This window comes from Lucilia sericata, unplaced genomic scaffold (assembly GCF_015586225.1).
Source record: "Lucilia sericata isolate MDLA Ls3-8-SP2 unplaced genomic scaffold, ASM1558622v1 Contig000353F_arrow, whole genome shotgun sequence".
NCBI classification, from domain to species: Eukaryota; Metazoa; Arthropoda; class Insecta; order Diptera; family Calliphoridae; genus Lucilia; species Lucilia sericata.
In genome coordinates this window covers 241,508-259,234 of record NW_023994373.1, presented here as the reverse complement: position 1 = coordinate 259,234, position 17,727 = coordinate 241,508, and the positions used below count along the sequence as shown (strand labels likewise).

Sequence of the window (17,727 nt, the reverse complement as noted above, 5' to 3'; positions counted from 1 at the left end):
CTTCAACAAAAAAAAAAAAAAAAAAAAAAAAAAACATTAAATTAACTTTTATTTTCTTCTAGCATTTAAAACAAGGCAAGTAACAAAAGTTGTTTGTTGCCTTTACCATTTGTTTTGTTCAGTTGCATTAATTATAATAAGTTTATTAACATGCAATTTACCTTGAAGATTTGTTGTCAAAGAAAGTTTAATTTAAATGTGTTTTGTTGTATTTTCTTTTAACTTAAGGAGTTGGAAAGAAAAGTATGTAAGTAAACGAGCTAAACTAAATTAGCAAAACATTTTGTGTGAAAAACAAAAAAAAGTAATAGCATTTGCTACAGCAGTGATAGCATTAACAGGCAGACAATAGATAATAGCTAACACACCTTCATATTGCAATATTTAGAAAAATTTGTTTGTTAGTTAGTTGGTTAGTTAGTATAAAGTTGTATAAATTATGTTTCAAAGATAGTTGTTTGTCAGCCTTCAAGATTTTGTTAACAATAAGTAATCAATTGTGGCAGTGGTTCTTAAATTTTAAATTTTTCTTTTAAATTCCTTGATAATTCTATTAATTATGAAAAAAAGAAATATCTCCAGCAAAAGCTTACATTGAGAAGTAAGGAGTTAAAAACCTAAAAAAGTCGCTCTTTATTTTAATACGACTATGACTTTTGAGGCAAGCACATACCACGCTTGCTTACAAGTAAGGTAATTATTTAAGTACTTACAAAGAAGAAGTTTTTCTTTGGTAGAACTAAAACAGCAAGACCAAAAGTAAAGGACTTAAGTATCGGATGATATGTAGAGAAGGAGAAGAGTAAAAAGGAAGGAGGAGAGAAGAAAAGGGGGGGAACGAACAAACGAACGAACGAACGAACGAACGAACGAACGAACGAACGAACGAACGAAGGAAGGAACAAAACGAAGGAACAAACAAAGGAAGGAACGAAGGAACGAACGAGCGAGCGACGAGCGAGAGCGAGAGAGCGAGCGAGCGAGCGAGCGAGGCGAGCGAGCGAGCGAGCGAGCGAGCGAGCGAGCAGCGAGCGAGCGAGCGAGCGAGAGAGCGAGCGAGGAGCGAGCGAGCGAGCGAGCGAGAGAGCGAGCGAGCGAGCGAGCGAGGGAGCGAGCGAGGAGCGAGCGAGCGAGCGGGCGAGCGAGCGAGCGAGCGGAGCGAGCGAGGACGAGCGAGCGAGCGAGCGAGCGAAGCGAGCGAGCGAGCGAGAGAGCGAGCGATCGAGCGAGCGAGAGGAGCGAGAGCGAGCGAGCGAGAGCGAGCGAGCGAGCGAGCGAGGCAGCGAGCGAGCGATCGAGCGAGCGTCGAGCGAGCGAGCGAGCGAGCGAGCGGCGAGCGAGCGAGAGCTAGCGAGCGATCGAGCGAGCGATAGGAGCGATCTAGCGAGCGAGCGAGGATCAGCGAGCTATCGAGCGAGGAGCGAGGAGCGAGCGAGCGATCGCATCGAGCTATCTATCTATCTATCATTCTATCTATCTATCTATCTATCTATCTATCTATCTATCATCTATCTATCTATCTATCGATCTATCTATCTATCATTATTCTATCTAGGTAGGATCAAAAATTGGTTTCTAGTGAAAATTTCGATTGTTTTTTTTTTTTGTGAAATTGTTTTTTTGGTTTAGAGAAAATCTAAGTAAGAATTATATCTGTATGTATATAAGAAGAAATTTGTGATCACTGAAAAAGTTTTTCACCAAAAAAATAACAATAATAATACAATTTAACTATGAACATAAAATATTAAACTTTAGCCAAACCACAACTTATAGAGGAGACTTGTTTGAAAAGCATTTTACAATTTTTTTGTTGCCTATTTAATTTTCCTTATAAAAAATCATCAGTATTTTGCTGCGAGTATTTATTAATCATTTTTACTATTGGCCATATTTCTGTTACTTTTTTTGCGTCTGTGATTTTGTTTTTCTATATTATCCATCATTTTACAGAAAGCGAAAGGATTTTCACTTTTATTTTCAATTCCAAACGAAAAAAAGAAAAAATCTGACAATAACAGCAGATAAAAAAACGTATAAAATCGCCAACAGTAAATGGCAAATTGCAGTGTTTAAGCCATTGTAAGAAAGCTGGAATTTCTTTTTTTTTCATTTCTATACATATTTTAATATTTTATTAATATATATGGATCACAATGTTTTAAACACATTTTTATCATAAAAAAATCACACACTCTGAAAAAATAAAAACAACAATTTGAAATTCTTCATAATAAATTATGCACTTTCGATTTAAGCGTTAAAAATTAAATAAATAAATTAATGAATTATAGCATAAAAATATTTAATTGAAATTTAAAAATAAAATTACTTGAGAAAATAAAGATGTTTAGGATATAAAAAATACATTCTGAGGGCAGACACATGTTCGTTCAAGTCAAAATTTGCTACGGTCAATTAAACTATAACAAATAAACCTTAAAGTTTATAAACCTATTTTAACAGCTTTTTATCTTTTTAGCCACATTTGTTAAAGGTTTATATTTAAATAAAACAGACAAAAATTAATGACGCTTAATTTACAGCTCAAAGTTTTGTTATGATTATTTTTCCAATGTTAATTTCGTTTTTTTTTACATTAATATTAAACTTAAACTTATTATATTATAAATACATTTATAATAACAAACAATACAATATGAATGCATACTTATGAACATAAACTTTCTTTAATTTATACAAAAAAAATATGTATAAAAAAAAAGATGTGAATGAATTTCATAGTTTTCTTCTTTTTTATAACAAACATATATTTCACTTTTTCAGTAAACCGTTAGAATTACAAACAAAAAGATAGTTATTCATCATCATCTTGGTAAACAACAATAACAAGTTCTCTTAACTAGAGATGTGATTCCATCTATTAAATTCATACAATTCAGTACTAAACATATTGTTGTAAACCCGTATGGATGAATGATATCGACAAGATTCAAATACTTGTTGTAGCTACATGTTGAAAGATGTATTTAGATAGTTGTTGCTTACACACGGACATGAATCATTGAAAACTTAATTGCGTAAAATATCATCGGCATCTTGTGTGTGAGTGTGTTTGATTCTTTTTTCAATAAACTATTATTTGTTTTAGATTTAAAGCAAAAAAACAGAACATAATTATTGCTTAGAATGTATTCTTGTGAAATTATTTATAATTTCTTTAAAGTAGTTATATAATCAAGTTAATTTGTTAGAAAAATTACCCTGTTGAAATCATTTGGAATGTGCAGATTAGAATTTTTTATATGCACACATACATTTATATAAAAATAATTTTGTGAAATATAACGTTTTTTGCAATCAAAGGAGTAATTATTATAACTGCGTTAAATAATAAATTGAATTTAATATTTTGTTACATCTCCAAGAAAGATTTTGTTAAAACTGGGGGCAAATTATGCAGATTAGCAGTAAGTAAATAAGTAAGTAAGTAAGTAAGTAAGTAGTAAGTAAGTAAGTAAGTAAGTAAGTAAGTAAGTAAGTAAGTAAGTAAGTAAGTAAGTAAGTAAGTAAGTAAGTAAGTAAGTAAGTAAGTAAGTAAGTAAGTAAGTAAGTAAGTAAGTAAGTAAGTAAGTAAGTAAGTAAGTAAGTAGTAAGTAAGTAAGTAAGTAAGTAAGTAAGTAAGTAAGTAAGTAAGTAAGTAAGTAAGTAAGTAAGTAAGTAATTAAGTAAGTAAGTAAGTAAGTACGTAAGTAAGTAAGTAAGTAAGTAAGTAAGTAAGTAAGTAAGTAGTAAGTAAGTAAGTAAGTAAGTAAGTAAGTAGTAAGTAAGTAAGTAAGTAAGTTAAGTAAGTAAGTAAGTATACGTAAGTAAGTAAGTAAGTAAGTAAGTAAGTAAGAGTAAGTAAGTAAGTAAGTAAGTAAGTAAGTAAGTAAGTAAGTAAGTAAGTAAGTAAGTAAGTAAGTAAGTAAGTAAGTAAGTAAGTAAGTAAGTAAGTAAGTAAGTAAGTAAGTAGGTAAGTAAGTAAGTAAGTAAGTAAGTAAGTACGTAAGTAAGTAATTAAGTAAGTAAGTAAGTAAGTAAGTAAGTAAGTAAGTAAGTAAGTAAGTAGTAAGTAAGTAAGTAAGTAAGTAAGTAAGTAGTAGTAATAAGTAAGTAAGTAAGTAAGTAAGTAAGTAAGTAAGTAAGTAAGTAAGTAAGTAAGTAAGTAAGTAAGTAAGTAAGTAAGTAAGTAAGTAAGTAAGTAAGTAAGTAAGTAAGTAAGTAGTAAGTAAGTAAGTAAGTAAGTAAGTAAGTAAGTAAGTAAGTAAGTAAGTAAGTAAGTAAGTAAGTAAGTAAGTAAGTAAGTAAGTAAGTAAGTAAGTAAGTAAGTAAGTAAGTAAGTAAGTAAGTAAGTAAGTAAGTAAGTAAGTAAGTAAGTAAGTAAGTAAGTAAGTAAGTAAGTAAGTAAGTAAGTAAGTAAGTAAGTAAGTAAGTAAGTAAGTAAGTAAGTAGTAAGTAAGTAAGTAAGTAAGTAAGTAAGTAAGTAAGTAAGTAAGTAAGTAAGTAAGTAAGTAAGTAAGTAAGTAAGTAAGTAAGTAAGTAAGTAAGTAAGTAAGTAATTAAGTAAGTAACAAAGTAAGTTCGCTGGCGCTTTTGGTTTTCCTAAAACAAAAGTACATATTCAGCTACCACTTTATTAGCGAGCCTGGTTAAAAGTGGTTTTATTACTTTTTTAATTCATTACTTTTCAATGCAAATTTTTCCTTGGAAAGCAAGTGTGAGTAAATATTCCTATTCTTATAAAGGTTGGTTTTACGTTTACATTAAAGTTATTTATGCAGAATTTCATCATGATATTAGTATTTGGTAAATTTTTCAACTTGAACTAATTTTCTGAGGAGAACTTTGTATGGGGGCTAGGGTCAAATGAGCCCCAATTATTACGAAAATCGGTAGTATCATATACACTTATGTATATAAAATTAAGTTTTTCCTATTTTTGTTGAGACATTAGAACATTTAACATAATTAATCGGAGGCTACGGTTGTATATGAGCTAGATGAAATAATTCCTATAGTATTCGGCCTTGGACGAATAGTTTAGTCAACTCAGAAAATGATTCTGTTCTGATATACTTTATGATGAGTGTAGAACCAATATTTTATGGTGTTACAAAAATCAGCACAAACGAATAATACTATAGTGATGTAGGGTATAAACAAATTATACTCAACACACACATATACTTACATATATATTTTCTTACACAAATTGCATTATAATAAAACACTTATCCTACACTTTCCTTATATTTAAGTAATTTTCTCAATAATCGTAAACAATAAAAACTCGCTAGATGTGTAAACAAACAGCGCATTCATATAAAAATTTTATTTGTTAAGACAAAACCAAAATATAGTAGTTATGTTCAAAAGTGTTTAAATGTTATGTTTCCTTTTAGGTTATTACATTTGACGTGTTTGGGTTTTTTTACCGATACATTAGAAGATAAAAACAAATTAAAAATCCTAAAATAGTTATTACTGGTTCACCGATGACTATGAAAAACAAAAATGAAAACATTGTAAAATAACCGTTCGCATAAACGATTTAAGTGTATGGGCTTGTCTTTTAATTGCAACTTGTAAATAATGATAGATCCATACATAAGTACATATGTAAGTTATAGACAAAGATGTTGTTTATTACATATGGTCAAATTTGGATATTTAATACTCTGGATTTATATTATTAAGAGGCAATTAAATAATTTGTTTGCTTTGTTTTTGTGGTCACGTTCAAATAAAATAAACAAAAATTAAAATGAAGTGTAAGTTAAGCAATTTGTTTGATGTAAAAGTACGAAGAGTACTGTTTATGTTTTCATGCTGTTACTTCAAATTTGCTAACACTTTCGATACTTTCTTATCAAATATTAGACGTAAAAGACATAACCATCTTTTTCTTTTCAGTTGATCTTGCATGATTTTTGTCATTGCTAATAATATAGAAACAAATGATAAAGACGTTCTAAAGTAATAATAAGAAATAACATGACCTTTAATGAAATAAAAATGAACTTAGTACATTTTGCAACTTAATGAAATGATATAAGTTCAGTGAATATATTTTAGATTAAAAAAAAACAAAATTTTCTTTTAAATTTAACACCTTTTATTTAACATAAATGCAAAACACACTTCAAAAATCTCATTTTTAAATTAAACCATCAAATTATGTTAATTTCATAAAAAAGGAAAAAAAAAACACATAATAAAATAACTGTTAAAATAATGAACTGACCAGAGAAGAGCAACGAGCATACATAAATAATAATAATAAAATAATTATAGTGTTAAAACAGAAAATAAGTGAAGCAGATTTTATTTCATATTTGTCTGTAAATAAAAATCTTTCAACAAGTTTGAAAAAAAAAAATCTATCTATGCACGAGTACACTTCCGTATTTAAATATAAATTCAAAACCAACAGCAATAGTAATAATAAGAAATTACAAGAAGAAAATGAAAATTACAACAAAATAATTGAAGATTAAAAAAAACTATCTTTGAGTTTATGTAAAACTTACCGTTTTGACATGCAACAATATTTTATAAAATTGTAATAAATCCCAATTTTGAAAGGCACCCAACAGGCCAAGAAGTTTTTAAAAGTAATTGATTTATTATTTTTAAATTGTTAGAATTATTAAAGAAAGTCTCTTAAATTAATTAGCATTTGTTATTTAAATTCTAACCGTTATTTTTTGATTTCAAATATTTTGTCTTGAAGTTTTGCACAATTATTTTTAAACTTTTTCTTTTAGATTATTGTTGTTTTTAATGAATATTCACTGGAATTAATATATTTGTTTTAAAACACTTTGTTTTTTTATTTATAATTAATATTTTTGTTTAAAAATTTCTTATTGTATTTTATTTGTTTTTGTAATTCTATTTTTTTATTTTTTTCTTAGAGCAAATCTAACTCTTTTTGTTATTGTATATATAAACTGACGCGTTTCTCAAGATCCACGTGCGTTCCTAACAATGTTCACCCAACGTTTGAGCCATGGTTGGCGCATCATTCAAAAGAAATGCAAAAAACAAAATATAAACACACAGATAAAAAAGTTGAATATAAAAGAAAAAGAAATTGATCAACAAAGTTTATAATAATACAAAATCAAAAAACACCATGAAGCAAATGCGGCTCGAGTCGGTTTTGTGTGGCAGCAGTTTGTTATTGTGGTGGCTGGTTATTATCAAGCCGCTAATACCTTGTATACAAGTGGCTCTGCCTTCTTAGATACACGCAGAGAAAATGGACGGGAGAAAAGGATCGAGCGAGCCGAGCGAGCGAGCGAGCGAGCGAGCGAGCGAGCGAGCGAGCGAGCGCGAGCGAGCGGGCGAGCGAGCGAGCGAGCGAGCGAGCGAGCGAGCGAGGAGCAGCAGCAGCGAGCGAGCGAGCGAGCGAGCGAGCGAGCGAGCGAGCGAGGAGCGAGCGAGGCGAGCGAGCGAGCGAGCGAGCGAGCGCGAGCGAGCGAGAGAGAGAGAGGAGCGAGCGAGCGAGAGAGAGAGAGCGAGCGAGAGAGAGAGCGAGCGAGCGGGCGAGCGAGCGAGCGAGCGAAGCGAGCGAGCGAGCGAGCGAGCGAGCGAGCGAGCGAGCGAGCGAGCGAGCGAGCGAGCGAGCGAGCGAGCGAGCGAGGAGAGCGAGAGCGAGCGCGAGCGAGAGCGAGAGCGAGAGGAGCGAGAGCGAGCGAGAGCGAGCGAGCGAGCGAGAGCGAGAGCGAGCGAGAGAGAGCGAGAGCGAGCGAGAGCGAGAGCGAGAGCGAGAGCGAGAGCGAGAGCGAGAGCGAGAGAGAGAGCGAGAGCGAGCGAGAGCGAGCGAGAGCGAGAGAGAGCGAGAGCGCGAGCGAGAGCGAGAGCGAGCGAGCGAGCGAGCGAGAGAGGAGAGCGAGAGCGAGAGCGAGAGAGAGGAGAGCGAGAGCGAGCGAGCGAGCGAGCGAGCGAGCGAGCGAGCGAGCGAGCGAGCGAGGAGCGAGCGAGCGAGCGAGCGAGCGAGCGAGCGAGAGCGAGCGAGCGAGAGCGAGCGAGCGAGAGCGAGCGAGCGAGCGAGGAGCGAGCGAGAGCGAGCGAGCGAGCGAGCGAGCGAGCGAGCGAGCGAGCGAGCGAGCGAGCGAGAGCGAGCGAGCGAGCGAGCGAGCGAGCGAGCGAGCGAGCAGCGAGCGAGCGAGCGAGCGAGACGAGCGACGAGCGTATCTAGGAGCGAGGAGCGAGCGATGCTGAGCGAGGAGCGAGGATAGATCTATCTAGCTAGAGAACTCGATATCGAGTCGATCTAGCGAGATATCTATCGACGATGGCTATGCCGATCGATCGACCGGAACTATCCGACCATCGATCTATCGAGTCGATCGATCGATCTATCTATATCTATCATTCTATCTTATCTATCTATCTGCCTACCTACCTATCCTATCTTATCTATCTATCTATCTATTCTATCTATCTATCTGCCGACTACCTATCTATCTATCTATCTATCTATCTATCTATCTATCTATCTATCTATCTATCTATCTATCTATCTATCTATCTATCTATCTATCTATCTATCTATCTATCTATCTATCTATCTATCTAATCTAATCTAGTCTATTATCTACTCTATTATCTAGTTCATATCTACTCTATTACCTAGTCTATTATCTAGTCTATTATCTAGTCTATTATCTAGTCTATTATTTAGTCTATTATCTAGTCTATTATCTAGTCTATTATCTAGTCTATTATTTAGTCTATTAGTCCATTATCTTGTCTAGTTCCTGATTATATTATGGTCAAGTCTTTTATCTAGTCTATTGACTATTTTACTAACTATTCTATTGGTAGCCTTTGGAGAATTCTATTGAATAGTCTGGACATTGGACCAATTTATGAAATAGTCTATGGACTGGTATATTAACAATTATATATTCTAGTCTATTTAGAGTTTAGTATACAGTCTAGTATATGCTCTATTCTGTCTATTTTTTCTTTTCGTGTAGACCGTGGTTGCTTGCCTCTTTGACTGTCTGTATGTCTGGTTCGGTTTTCAATTCCAAACAATATTAGCATCAAACAGCAGCAGAAACCACCACCACACCACTAACTTCTGTCCATATTAAGCACATGTTTTAAAGTTGATTTTCTTTATTTTTTCTTATGATTTTCTATGCTCTGTTAGTTTTTTTTTTTAATTTCAGTTTATGGTTTGATTTGATTTTTCTTTATTTACTTTTTGTTTCTTCATTTATTTTATTTTATACATGGTTAAAGTTTGTTTATATATTTTTTTTTTTTTTTTGTTTTAATTTAAAGGCTACGTTTTTATGGTCAGCTTCAATTTTCATATGAATTCATCAAAATTAAATTAAAAAAACTAAAAACAAAAGCAAAAAAATATAAAAATTTAGAAAAAATTGTACTATAACAAATTCGTAATATCTTTTTATTTGTTGTCTGGCTGTTATGTTCTCTATATAGAAAATGTGTAGATTGCATGTGTTTATTGTAGCATGATTTAATTATGTCTTTTGTAGTTATTGTTTTTGTTGTTGTTATTATTATTTTGTAATTTTCTTTAAACAAAAATTCTTTATTAATTTATTATTAACCGTTGCGTTTTTATTTTCCTCTGCCTTGTTTTCCATCCATCAATAATTGTATCACGTTTGTGTTTTAAGTCTTTTGTTTTACTTAGACTAATTAAAAATATATGAAGTGATGTAATATTTGGCTAACACAAATTTGCTACTAATTATTTAATATTAGCAAATATTTGAAATTATTTGCAATTTTTTTATTTAAGGCTTATTTTTATATTAATTCATTTATGAAAACATAAACGCTAAAATTTCTGAAGCAATCGCAAGAAACCAAGTTTGTGTACTCTATGGAAATGGGTTTAAAAGTTGCATTCATATTCAGTACATCTGATGATGTTATGTTCGAAAAATGTTAAAATAAGCTCAATATTATGAGGATTCTTACAAATTTATGAAATTTGAAATTATATTTTAAAAATCAATGAAATTATGAGCTTTTAATGAATTGACTTGCAGTTGATATTTTGGCTATGTTGTCTTCAACCTATTTCATCATCCTTTCTACTTTATCCCTGGGATTTAGTATGGTGTTGTTGTTATCAATTGATAGCAACCTCTACGTTCAAAAGCTGAGGTTGCTTAAAGCCTCATAGAGTACTTCCTTTACCTTTTAATTTTATCCCATCAATAAGGAAAGAAACAACCGATCCTTTGTAGTCAGACGCATCCTGGATTTGTAAAATTACCATTAAAAATTTTTCCGCTCAATATTAGTCGGATGCATTATGAATTTGTAGTAGTTAAAAAAACCTAAAATGCACCATCTAGGCACCCTTGATACAGATAACAGACTATAGTTAATCAGGGCCTCAGTAAAGCAATCGAAAAAAGGGTCATATACCACAGACGCTGTGTGGTAATGGGTGTGGTGAGTAGTGAATAATTCGCATCTTTAAGACCCCGCAAAGTCACTCGCAGAGTCGTTACCTTAAATTTGAAAGAGTTTTTGACGAAAACCAATTTTTTGGAAAATAAAATTTTCAATTACAATTGGGTATTCGATAAACAATAGAATTTTTCATAAATCGTAAAATTTTCGATGAAAATTGAAAAGTATAATTTTCGAATTTCTATGAAATGTTGAATTTTAGATAAAGATGGAATTTTGAAAAAAAAAAGTCGAAAAACTTCGTTGGAAAGTCGATGAAAATTAATTTTTAATAAAACGTTAAATTTTGAATATGATAATGACTTAAAGACATATTGCTGAAAAACTGAATTTGCAATGAAAAGTCGATTTTCGATAAGTCGAATTTTTAATGAAAATTTTAGAAGAAGATGAATTTTTTATGAAAAGTCGAATTTTTTATGAAATGCCACATTTTCGATGAAAAGACAAATTTTCGCTGTAAATTCGAATTTTCGATAGAATGTCCAATTTTCTATGTGAATTCGTATTGTGGTATAAAGTCGAATTTTCGGTGAAACGTCGAATTATCGATGTCCTTTAGATAGATAGAAGCTTGTCCAGCCATCTGTTTGTCCTTCTGTATGTTTCTTGAAAACAATTTTCTAAAGATCCAAGACAGTTTCGGGACCCAAATCTTCAACAATTCTGACAAACATGCTTTTGAGAAGTTTCCTATTTAAAATTGGCAAAATCGGTCCATAAATAACGGAGATATGAGCAAAAGTACGAGACAACCTCTTATAATTTCATTGAAAACTAAAATTTTTGGTTCATGCTTGACAAAAATATTTAATTAAAAGGTCCCATGCACAACACCAGCATGCTGGCACAATAATTTGATTGAGCTTTCATGTTCGGACCATATATCACACCAGCATGCTTGTACAATATCCATTTTTTTAGAAATTTTGTGTGGTAAAGGTCGTTGCGAATAATACAAATATTTGCAAAGATCTGACCTATTTTGTTTACCGCAAGCATGAAACCGACGCGTAGGCATAAAACAATTATCCCCAAAATATTTTTCTCTTGGAATTCATAGACAAACTATGATTATTACTCAAAAAATTGTATTTGTATGAGCAAATTTCCCCATACACAGTACAAGCATGCTGGCACAATCACATAAATATCAAATTAATTTTGATATCACACAATCAGATGGCACAATCGCACCACAACCCCATACACGTTCAATCGACTTGCACAATCACTTGATTGTGCCAGCATGCTGGTGTTGTGTATAGGCCCCTTTAGACAAAAATATTTAATTAAAAGGGCCCGTGCTTTCTTGCTCGAACCATATATGACACCAGCATGCTTGTACAATATTTATTTTTTCAGAAATTTTCTGTTGTAAAGGTCGTTGCGAATAATACAACTATTACAAAGAACTGACCTATTTTGTTTACCGCAAGCATGAATAGTTTTCTCTTGGAATTCATAGACAAACTATGATTATTGCTCAAAAAATTGTATTTGTATGAGCAAATTTTCCCATACACAGTACAAGCATGCTGGCACAATCACAAAAATATCAAATTAATTTTGATATCACAATGAAATTGCATGTAGAGCCCATAGTAAATAAGAACCTATAAAAGGGAACTTTTTGGTACATCTTCGGTCTTCAAAAGGTACCATTTTAAATTTTCTATAATATTGAACCTAGAAACAAGAAATTATGTACGTAAAGCCCGGAATAAATGGGAACCTACAAAATGGAACTTTTTGGTACATTTTCGTTCTTCAAAAGGTTATTTTTACATTTTCTATAATATTAAACCTAGAAACATAAAATTAAGCATGAAGAGCCCAGAGTAAGTGAAAAGTTATAAAATGAGGCTTTTGGTACTTTTTCGTTCTCCAAAAGGTACTTTTCTTTAATATGTACAAACATTCAAATTTATTAAAGGGGACTTTTTGATACTTTTTTGTTTTCCAACTGATATTTTTTTGAATTTTTTAATAAAATAGGTATTTTTAACACACTGGCACAACCGAATAAAGTACTCTTACTTTTTCCTTTTTCAAAATTAAATTTTGGATTTTTTTAAAATAAAAAGCATAAGCGTTGGTAAGTCAAATTTTCGTTTAAAAGTTGAATTTAATAGAAAACCTCTTTTCGACAAGTCGGTTAATTAAAGTTTGGCAATAAATCTCATATATGTTATTTATAACATAGAATATGCGGATTTAATAGGTAGTCCGGGAAAATGTAGTTGCAACTTTTCGTTAAAGTACAAAATTATGTTTATTTTAAAAGCTTTCCTTTTTATAATTTTCACAAATAAAAAAACAACAAATATGCGTATGCATTATAAAACCAGGTAAATGATCTGTTAATATTTAAAAATTTTAAACTGGTAGTAAATCATTTAATATTTACATGACTTAAATATTGTTGGCTAAATGATACATTACGCATACGACTTGTTTAAGCAAATAAACCAAAAACAATTTTTAGTAAATTAAGTATTAACAATTGTTAAACATGTAACGCTTTAACGCAAAAAATTAAGATTTGTTTCACAGTTTTTTTCATTAATTTTCAAAGAAAATTTAATGAAAAATCACTCTCACTTTTTCTGTATTTATGGTGTGTTTTTTTCTATATTTTGCCAAAGTCCACTAACATGTTTTAATGTTTTTTTGTTTAATAACGTTTTTTTTTTTATTATAAAAACATAAATGCAGCAAAAAGTACGAGTATTAAATTTCAAGTTCATTGCAATTTTCAATTATTTTATTTTTATTTTTTCGTCTTCTTTAAAAGTTTATACTATAGTTTTGTGTGTAAAACTTGTAATTGGCTAATGACTGACTGGATATAGATAGATGGATAATGCATCATAAGCATGGATATATCACCTAACAAAAACAATTGCTATGTGTTGGGAGCAACTAAAAAAAAGGAAAATATAATGTCCATGTTGTGTGGACATCTTGTGTGTCTGCCATTAAATCTTTTGAAGTATTCATCAGCATTTTTAGTTTCGGGTGTTATGTTTCTATTTTTGTTATTTTTTTCATTTCAAATCGTGTTTAAATTATTAAATGCGTAATTTCATTTCATCATGTAAAAATTTCATTATTGATCTTTGTCTACTGCCAGCCAGCATGGAAAATATATGGAAAATTCAAATTCAAATAAATGCGTTAAATGTTATTATTTTTTTAATGCTTTTCTTAGTTATATAAGTGAAATTTTGTTTATACACAATTTTAATTAGTTTTTTGTTTTATTTTCATTTTTTGTGTAATGTCTTTTTCATTTATTTGTTAGTAAAATGTCTTTTAATTTCTTTAAACGTAACGAATTTAGTTTGAAATACACTTTACATCCTTTTTATATTTCAATGACATTTTGTGATAATAAAAATAAATTTATTTAATTACACATTTTTGCATTGAATTTCTTCTTTTTAAGGCGTCTTGTTGATAAGATGAATGAAAATTAGACATATTAATACTATTTAAGATCATCCTAAACTAGTTTTTGAGTGATTTAGTGTTTTTAATAATACGAATTTAATCGCTAAATAACTTGTTTATTAGTGGAGAAAAAGATAAAAAATTGTGTAATAATTAATCAGTCTATAGTTGGTTTACTTTTTGCAAAAATATCTTGTTGTTTACACAAAATTGTTAGACAATTAATCTAATCAAACTCCTCAAAAAAATTAAGACAAATATTTGTATTACTTACAAGTAAATGTTAGCAGATAATAAATAGTTAATCGCATTTTATGAAAGTGTTTTTCTATTAAAAATTTTCTGCATTTTTTTGAAAACTTAATAAATAATGTATCAATTCAGTTTTGAAATATTAAAAGTGGGTCATCATTGTAATTTGGAAGCCATAGTATTGCTATCGTATTAAATTCCATCTAAATAAATTCTTGATAAAACCCAGGGTTGAGACCCGCAATTTCCCCCCGTTCGGCTTTTTCCCAACCATTTCAATCTGAGATTGTGAAAACTATAATACAAGTAAAATCAAGTGTGGTCCTAATTTCAATGATTCTGACCAAAACATTTTATATAATTTTTTTTTTTCAATTATAAACCTATTTCAATGGTACTTATAATAATTCGTTTATTAAGATAAAACTTAAAAATCATATTTAACAAATAACATTTCCTGAAATGTTTTTTTTTATTTAAAAATAAACAAATATACATATTTGCATGCAACTTGTTGATTAAATGAAAACATGTTGAAAAAATTAACAAATACATTTCTATTTTTGGTGTTAATTGCAACAAATATTTAAATGAGGGATTAGAAAGTGAATAAACAAAAAAAAAAAAAAAATAGAAATGAAAGGTATACACGATATATCAACAATTCAAGATCCATATAAACAAAATAACAATTAAAAAATAAAATATTATTGTAATAAACTAAATAAAAACTCACAACTCAAGCTAAAACAAAATAATAATACATTAACGGTTATTTTCTTTCTTTACCCATGAATACACCTCAAAATACAACCCTGTCATATTCATCGAATTCAACACTTTTGACAAATCTATCATAATATGAGGGCGTTTTTACACCGCCACACACATGTTATTGAATTAACTGGAACAAAAAAAATCTAATTGATAAAATTTCAGAGATTATTAGAAAATTTCTGTGCAAAAATTTTCAATAAAAACTTATTTATTTATAAATAATTAATCTTAAAGTCGTTGCCACAATAATAAATTAATAAAATGTCGGGCATTTCAAATCTATCGGCCAATGAAAAAGGCGAATTAATGGATCAAGTTAAACAACAAATTGCCGTAGCAAATGCACAGGAACTCTTGACGGTGAGGCTCATCAAATAATTACCTAATCAAAAGTGTAAAATTTTTCTATTAAATTAATGTTTATTTTGCTTTATGTTTTAGAAAATGACTGAGAAATGTTTTAACAAGTGCATTAACAAACCCGGCGTATCATTGGATTCTTCGGAACAGGTGAGTTAGATATCATATACTGGAGAGAATTTTTGATGTTTTTAAGAAATTGTAAAAGAATTTAAGTAAAGGAATTTCACCGTCATGTTGATTGTAGTCATAAGTGACATGTGTCCGTCCAGAATGATAATATTTGTCCGAGCCATCATAATTTGTTCTTTTTATGTGTTTAATCCTAAAACATGTTTTCAAAAAACAACTTTATCTTTTTATTAAACAAATAATCTAAGAGTAATTCTACTTTTAAAAGACGCTGATCCACTGTAAAAAGCATTCTTATGAAAACTGATTTAACAACAGTTCCATATAATTTTTTTATATTTTTTGTATGTATTTGTTCATAAAAGTCGATTGATTCTCATGCCAGATAATATGCTAAGTATTGCTTTAAAAACAAATAAAATTTAATCAAATGATTTCAAATCGATTGTCAAGTTGAACTTATATCTATTGTCAAATTTAGATTAAAGTCAAATTTTTCTGCGTTCAAAACCCGAATTTCGCTTAAGTTGGACTCTTAACTATTTCTTGAGAGGTATCCTTTGCCTCCTTTTTTCCCCTTATACCTACATTATCATTCAAGAATGGTCTATCCATTTTTAAGTTACAGAATAATATGAAATTTAATTAAAAAAGCACAATCATTTTTAAAATATTTAAAATATGTAACAAAATTTTCAATAGCTTGAATAGGCCGAAATTTCGAAGTTATATTCGAAAATGTTTTAAATCTGATAAAATAAATCTCCAAATCCTGAGAACTAATTAAAAAATTCGAAATAATGTTCGAAAAAAGTCACATTCCCAGGAAAAATTTTAGAACTTGTTCTAAAAATAACTAGTTCTAGAACGAGTGCAAACAGAACCACTTCAGATTCTTAAACAACAACCTTGGAACTAGTGGTGTCGCCATTACATCTGGAACCCATTCCTCGGAACGTTGTTGTGGTTCTTAAATACTTCTAAATAGTTTTCAAAGAACTTGTTCTTTGAAACTAGTTATACATTGCTACTACACTAGTTCAATGGAACGCATACTAGTTCCGAAACAACTTCTTGGAATCAGTTGAAAAAAATGTCAAAAAATTAAAAATTCATAAAAATTATTTTATTGAAATAGAAAACGCTTACATATGTATTTTTCTGCATAAAACTGGACTATAAGGAATTAAAGAGATTCCTAATTGCTAATTGCATTGTACTGGAAGAATGGAAAGTGAGCTGAAGATTGTAGGTGCGGCAGAATGATCATGCAGTACGTTTTCATAATAAAATTGGTATAAGAATAATAATTCCTCAACAGTTTCTCAATTCTGGTCTTAATCTTAATAGTTTCGAACAAAAAACGCAGGGAAAAATAACTATTTTAAGTTAAAGCGTATACGTTCTCTAAAGCTTCCTTAGAACTAGTTCCGAGGGTGACAAATTCAAACAAAAATCATTAACGAAAGAGCTGGTTCCAGAAGCGTTCCGTAGAACGAGTGTCGACTCCATAAAATTTCCACAGAACCAGTTCCGAAGGTGACAATTTCGAACAAAAATCATTGGTCTCAACGCCAAAGTAGAACGACTACAGGCTATAATCATGCGTTCTAGAACTAGTTGTGGAACTAATACAATTTTTCTGGGTTACGATAATTCATAGAAAATAAATTTTAATTATATTAGAAACCGATTTGATGTTTTTATTAATTTTAAAGAACTTTCGAAAAATATTTTTTAGAATTTTTAAAGTATTTTCGATATATCAGAACATTAAATTTTTTTATAAATTTAAATTTTAAAGGATCATTCATGATAGAATTTTTTTGCGAGATGTTCGGTAGTTCGAAATTTTTATTATTTTTTAAAAAGTATTCGAAATATTATTAAAATTCTTATTATTTCTTTTCATTTCAGAAATGCATTTCCATGTGTATGGATCGGTTTATGGATTCTTGGAATTTAGTCTCACGTACTTATGGCAATCGTTTGCAACGTGAACAAAATAAAATCTAGAACTAAAATAAAATTAAAAAAAAAAAACTACTTAAAAATCCCTAAATAACCTAAATAGATCATTATTTTGTTGATTGTTTTTTAAGAATATTTTACCTTTATATATACAATACAAAAAAGAAACAATTGTTTTGTTGTTTTTAAAACAAATCCGGAAAGTTTTTACCACTAGCTATTTCTGATTAAAAACCAATGACTTTTTCTTAAGACATTTCACAAATAAAAGTTTATCAAAATAAATAGAAAATAAAT

At 30.5% G+C, this 17,727-nt stretch overlaps 2 protein-coding genes across 6 annotated transcripts in view; one reads left to right on the top strand and one right to left on the bottom strand.

Moving 5' to 3' along the window:
- LOC119604013 (putative uncharacterized protein DDB_G0289263) overlaps positions 1 to 17,727 on the bottom strand; it is a 280,690-nt gene that overhangs the window by 88,748 nt on the left and 174,215 nt on the right. The gene's annotated exons all lie outside the window — the stretch shown is intronic.
- LOC119604026 (mitochondrial import inner membrane translocase subunit Tim13) lies at positions 15,053 to 17,727 on the top strand. Its single transcript, XM_037956359.1, has 3 exons — positions 15,053 to 15,327; positions 15,409 to 15,477; positions 17,377 to 17,727. The coding sequence occupies exons 1-3, from the start codon at positions 15,229 to 15,231 to the stop codon at positions 17,473 to 17,475; spliced, it is 267 nt and encodes an 88-aa protein (XP_037812287.1). The 5' UTR covers positions 15,053 to 15,228; the 3' UTR covers positions 17,476 to 17,727.

Bases quoted from the DNA above. Each gene is read 5' to 3' on its own strand.
- LOC119604026 (XM_037956359.1), top strand. From the start codon at position 15,229: ATGTCGGGCATTTCAAATCTATCGGCCAATGAAAAAGGCGAATTAATG. The intron at 15,328-15,408 runs GTGAGGCTCATC...TTTATGTTTTAG, and splicing joins ATGCACAGGAACTCTTGACG to AAAATGACTGAGAAATGTTT. The intron at 15,478-17,376 runs GTGAGTTAGATA...TTTTCATTTCAG, and splicing joins CATTGGATTCTTCGGAACAG to AAATGCATTTCCATGTGTAT.